The sequence below is a fragment of the Rhinolophus sinicus genome, chromosome 15, assembly GCF_057876585.1.
Source record: "Rhinolophus sinicus isolate RSI-liver-muscle chromosome 15, RSI-T2T, whole genome shotgun sequence".
NCBI lineage: Eukaryota > Metazoa > Chordata > Mammalia > Chiroptera > Rhinolophidae > Rhinolophus > Rhinolophus sinicus.
In genome coordinates, this window is record NC_142515.1 from 25,896,727 (window position 1) to 25,902,726 (window position 6,000).

The 6,000-nt window shown below is 52.7% G+C and overlaps 1 protein-coding gene across 1 annotated transcript; it reads right to left on the minus strand.

Annotated features, from left to right (window-relative positions):
- Window positions 1–1,648: 1,648 nt before the first annotated feature.
- MARVELD1 (MARVEL domain containing 1) lies at window positions 1,649–5,687 on the minus strand. Its single transcript, XM_019724696.3, has 2 exons — window positions 3,536–5,687; window positions 1,649–2,552 (listed from the first exon to the last, which is right to left on the minus strand). Exon 1 carries the CDS (start codon window positions 5,539–5,541, stop codon window positions 5,020–5,022), a length of 522 nt encoding a protein of 173 aa, XP_019580255.2. The 5' UTR covers window positions 5,542–5,687; the 3' UTR covers window positions 1,649–2,552; window positions 3,536–5,019.
- Window positions 5,688–6,000: the final 313 nt, after the last annotated feature.

The following is a 6,000-nucleotide window of genomic DNA, read 5'->3' on the forward strand; positions in this document are numbered from 1 at the left end:
GAGAGTTAATAGTTAACAATGGTTTCTCTCTAGGGCATTAGATTAGGATGATTGAATGTGTTCTCTTTTTGCTTTGTACACTTCTGAACAGTTTGATTATTTAATGGGTATATATTGCTATTACATTTTTATGGCTATATATTGGCATTTATTTTACATATAACTACTGTAACAAACAAAATGATAAAAATATAAATAAGCAGTACTAACCAGACCTTTCTCTCTTTTATTCCTGCTCTCTCCTTTCTTCCCTGAAAATGTTAGTGGTTTAGCTCTTTCTCACCACAATCACCCCACCCCCTCCTTAGAAAAGCAGGAAAAGTAATAGACATAAATGAGCAAATCTCTCGGATTCTCCAGGCTCAAATGGGTTCAGTCATGTTTTTGAGCAGGAGTGTCTTATTTCAAAGCGCCCCCAGCATAAAACGGAAAATGTCAGATTAGACCATTCTTGAACACCTGCTCTCCAGGTGGGAAAACCAAACTCCACCTAAACTTTAGAGCCTGCCAGAGGCCCAGAGGGGCTTAGCAACCGGCTGCCTTCCAGCCCTTCCTGTCACTGCCTGAGTGACCATGGATAAGGTCCTTCTCTCTGGGGCTCCACTTTGCCTGTTGAATGGGTGTCAATGCCAAACTAAGACTGTTGACAAGACCAAATAAGGTAATGCAAGCAGCACATTTTCAATTGCTAAATTCTTCACTGAGCTGAAGTAGAGCAGGGGCTTACCAGCTTTTGCATAAAGGTAGGCCACTTTTCATTTTGGATGAAATTCATGAATAGAATCAGAGAGAATGCGGTAAAGGAGGGCCCTTGGCAGCTGGTGGCATTTTCCACTACTCTGTAAATCCAAACCATGAAGAGGGCACTTGCATACACACGCCTGTGTATGCACATGTGTGTCTATGTGTGTTTGTGTTGTATGTGGGGGAGGGTGCTTTGAAAGAGAGTGGATGTGGAACACATATAGCATCGGAGCTGTTGTTCTAAACGGGTTTTGAGATTTGTCAGTAGGATCCTATGTCCTGGCAGGCTTCAGGCCCAGGGCATAGTAGGGACGAGCCAACACAGAAGGCTGTTAACTGCCCTCCTACCCGTTCCAGAGCACTTTAGTTAGCAAGCTGTGGCTAAAATCAGGGAGACAAACCAGGTGGGGCATGTCCAGGAGCCAACACCAGAACAGGTAGTGGTCTGCAGGAAAAGAACCAGAGCCTGGGCTCCAGGAGACCCCACTCCACCTCTACTCAGCTCTGGGACATCAGGCAAGTTGCCACTTCACCATGGGGTTCATTTCCCCGTCTGTACAATGACACGGTTGGACTAGAACAGAACCCTTCTGGCTCCATGAGCATGGTCACTCTGCGCCTGCCCCTCAGGCAATGATGCTTCCCAAACAGAGGGCCCATTGAAAGCTGGGAAAGGAGTCTCTGGAATTCCCTCTGCACAGGCAGTTTTTTCACCCCCTCTGGTTCCTGTGTCCTGCCCTAAATGTGCTAGAAATCTGTGAACTCATTTTTCTTTCCCTTCCAGAAGAAAAGAGGGAAGCCGGGGAGGCAGACAACAGGGCAGTGTGGCATAATGAGAAGATGGAGGGAGGTGGGGGGACCTAGAACAGGTTACTGCAGTGGCCAGAAGACACGAACACCATGATCAGACAAACCAAACTTTATTCAGAAAAGCATGTTAGTAATCACCACTAAACTATTAAATGAGGCACATGGGTCCCCTCTCCCTACCAGCCCTCAGCCCTCTCACTCACACCCTCTCTTTTGGCCTTTGTATAATAGTACGCTGGGAAAAAAATCTCTCTTGGGTCCATAAGTGGTCCCAGACTTTGGGTTGGGAGCAACCCACAGTGGTCTCAGGCAAGACTGCATCCTGGAGTCCAAAGAGAGAGGCCAATGAGATTGACTCCAGTATCCAAAACTTCTGGGCCAGGTCAGGTGGCCATTCCCACGGCACAGGGCCTTTAGGGCAAGGAGAGAATGGTTGTGGGGGCCATCTTACATGTCCTTCTCACATCTGGAGAAGCAGCTGAAGGCCAAGCGGAAGGCACATCTAGGAGAGTCAGTGAGCACCGGAATGTTTCAGGCACACCTGGATGGTAAGTTACCATGAAGGCCAAGGAGAGATCTGCTCCTGAGCAAGGTCACCCGACCACAGACAGAGCACCATGGGCTGGGGGGCTAAGAAGACATCCTCAGGGGTCTGGATCTGAGCTGAGGATGCAGCTTAGCTAATGGTCTTAAGAAAAAGGAACAAAAGCTGGAGCCAAAACCCATTGTTTAGTGTATAGAGGCACATGGCTCAGTTCTAGGTATTTGGAATCTTGTGCTCAAATCCTAGCACAAGAATTGGGATTTCTCTTGTGTTAAGGCAAAATGAATCTTCACCTATCTTGGCTATTCCATTGGATGGTGTTGATAGGAAGCTGTTGAGCAGAGGTCGTTCCCTCTCTCCATTCCGAAACTCTGTGCTGGCCCAGGTCAGAATGGTGTTGCCCATCCAAAGAAGCAGGCCCTGGGAATCTCCACAGCCTCAGCAACATGGAAACCTGCAACAGGAGAACCAAAGTCCCTGGGTTTCTGAGGCACTCCCAAGATTCCCACCAAAGCCCACCGCCAGGATCTGGTGAGGGACCAGTTACCCTGCCTGGCATATGGCAGCAACATGCCAACCTGAGATACTGAAGGGCTCACTGTTCTGGGATTTTCCAAAGGAGAGAAAACACCAAAGATAACCACAATTTTAATCAGTACAGAGTAGTTTTGCAAGATGAAAAGTTCTGGAGATGGCTGGTGGTGATGGTTGCACAACAATGTGTATGTACTTAATGCCACTGAACTGTACACTCAAAAATGGTTAATTTTATGTTATGTATATTTTACAATTTAAAAATTTTTTAAATAACCATGTTAACGGTATCTAACATGTATTGACCCTCTACTATATACAGTATAGCCTGGTCCTGAAGCGGCCAAACTGCCAGGGTTAAAATTCTAGCTCCGCCCTTCACCAGCTGGGAGACTCCGGGCAAGTTACTCAACCTCTCTGTGACTCATTTTCCTCAGACGGAAAATGGGAATAATAGAACCCACCTCAATAGGGTTGTTGAGAGGATGAAATGAATACATCTAAGCGCTCTGACCAGAACCAGGCAGAGAGGGTGAGATAACTGCTATGGTGACAGTGTAAAACTTACATAAGTGCCCTTTATTGCCACCCAGGTCTTCATAGCTACCACAAAGAAACCTAACACCTCTTCACCTAAGCCTTGAAAACATGTCCACAAAGACACATTCCGGCCTCACCTATTCTGGTTTCCATTCCAGAGAGGGGTGATTTTTTTTTTGAAGAGCAGACCTTTCAAGGATTTAGCAAAAAGGTTGAATTGTCACAACTCTTTGGACATTGTAGTTATTATTGTCCCACCTCCAAGTTGCTCTCTGAAAAGAAACCCTCTAATTTTTAGAAAAGGAGGAGCTCTGTGTTTTTTATTCAAAAGCCTATACCTCTCCAAAAATCCCAGTGTCTTACCTTACAGAGGCTGGGCCAGCTGTTCACCCCCGCTCCAGAGAGCTTTCTTCTCCTTAGTAAGTGTAATTGCTGTCAAGGTCGATGCCAGGATCTCTTGCAGGTGATGTTCCTTTTGACTTGGGAAGCCATCTGAATAACCTTGGCTTCATTTCCCAAAGAATGTAAAAGAATGTTCAAAGCCACCAATTCCCAGGCCTCCCAGGGCCTGGCAGGGGCAGCTATTTTCCCTCAAAGGCTGGGCCCTCCCTCTGCTAGAGAAAGTCCCTGGGAAAGAGAGAGGGCACCCCATATCTTCAAACAGACCACAGCCAATGGGTTGGGCCCCTTAGGAAGCAATGAGAACCAGGACAGCACATGGCTGCCAGGAACCTTAAGGTGGCAAAAACTGATCCAGGCCCAAGGGCAGTAAACACTTATTACTCTGTCTTCTTTTACAGAGAGACTTCTCAGAGCCTTTGATATGCTTGTGACTCTCCAAAAAGGCGAGATAGCACCTTTGACAAATCCATTTGGCATGGAAACCCTCTTTTCCGAGGGGAACTCTTGAGCCAGGATCGCTAGGAACACCCACTGCTTCAATGTAAACAGCGCTGGATTGGGACGGGTTCTAAATCTCATTCTGGCTGTTCTTATGAGCAAGCTCTAGGGCTCCATCTGTAATAAGAGTGGGGCTCACCCTAACATTCCTTGGTGGTCGTGTGTAATCTCTAATGCAAAAAGATACTGGAAGGTGGGAGTGGAGCGGAAGGCTGTGAGAGGAAGGCTGGGAAGGCAAGGCCTGGGAAACTAGTGTGATTTGAGGCCTGGCCTCCATGAACCGTGAGGACAAAGGCGGAGCAGGCAGAGGCAAGAGTACAGCCCATGGGCCCTTGCCATCCATCTTGGCCTTTGGAGATGGACCCCACCCAAAGACATCAAAGCATGAGTCGGGAAGGACTGCGCAAAATGCCCTCACAATTCCAAGCTAAAACCAAACTCATCGTTCATCCCGGGACCAGTGGAGGCTTGTCCCCCGCTCCCCGCGGCTGCGTGTCTGCTTTTTACAGCACTCGAAGCTGGAAGAGGGGCCAGGGTAAGTGGACGCTCTTCCCACCGCAGAGCTGAAGGGAGGCGGCAGGGGCGCAGCCAGAAGACCGCTTCCAATTTGGGAGCCTCCCCCGGATCTACGCGGCGCCTGTCCACGTCTCTCCGCAGGGAAGACGAGAGGAACCTCGAGGTGTGGCCTCCGGGAAGCCAGTCTGAGAGTGCGCATCCGCCCCTTGGAGGTAGCCGGACCTGGGTCCCTGGAGACAGCGCATCCGGCGCAGCGGTCGGGACTCGGCGGTGGCTATGCAGTCCGATGGGAACTGCGTGTCGGGATGCTTGGGCGTGGGCTGTGCGGGAATGCAGGGCAAGGGAGGGTGCCGGGGAGCACAGTCGCGGGGCGGCAGGAAGGGCTGGGGCACAGGTCTCCGCAGGGTCCCCCGCCCCGCGGCGCAGTGGCCTCACGCCACCTCCTGCTCGCCCTGGTAGCGGCGACAGCAGCCGTAGAGCGCTGAGAGCAGGTAGAGGCCGAGGCAGAGGCCGCCGCAGACGGCGGCCGCCAGGAAGGCGTGGTAGGCGCAGGACATCTGGTAATCCTTGAGGTTGCAGTAGCTGTGTCTCTGGGTCTGGTCGATCATGATGGCTGTCGCGGCGCCATACAGCGCTGCTGCCAGCAGGTCGTGCGCCACGTTGACCACGAGCCAGCGCGAGCCCAGAACGGGCACCAGCTCGTGCTTGCCCAGCAGTGTGAGGAAGTAGAGGCCCAGGGTCAGCAGCCAGAAGAGCACCGACACGAAGAGCGCGAAGTGCACGGGGCCCTGGTACCTGCTGGTGGCGATGGTAATCCAGAAGGCGGCGCCAGCCAGCAGCTGCAGCACCCGCAGCACGCCCAGCGGGCCGCGCAGGAAGGCCCTCTGCAGGCGCACCGCACCGCGGGCCGCGCGCGCCTGGGGCGGCGGCTGGCGCGGGGGCGGCGGGAGCATGGCCCCCGGGCGCGGTGGCGGCGGCGGCGGCGCCCCGAGTAGCGGAATGGCGGCGCCTTGCTCGCAGGGGCGACCGGGCCAACGTTCCCGCTGCGCCCGCCGCGGCCTCCTCGCTCCTTCCTAGTCCTTCGCTCTTCCTCTCCCCTGTTCCCCACCCTTCCTCCCCTCTCTCCTCCCCCCAACCTTTCTCTCTCCCTCTCTCCACCCCTCTTACCCGCCCTTTCCCTTCCCCTTCCCCTCCTCGGTCTCCACCCCCACTAGCTCCTCCCGGCTTCCTGCCATCTCTCTTTCGGCCTCGCTCACTACCCTGGCGCCCCTCTTCCCCGTCGGCGCCAGACTCCTAGCTCACATTCCTGACTCCTCAGGGCAGGGCGGAGGGCATCCGCACCCCTCCAGCCAACCGCGGGACTTCCGCTCTATCCGGCTTGAGTGAAGTTTGCCACATCTGGGGCCACCCTG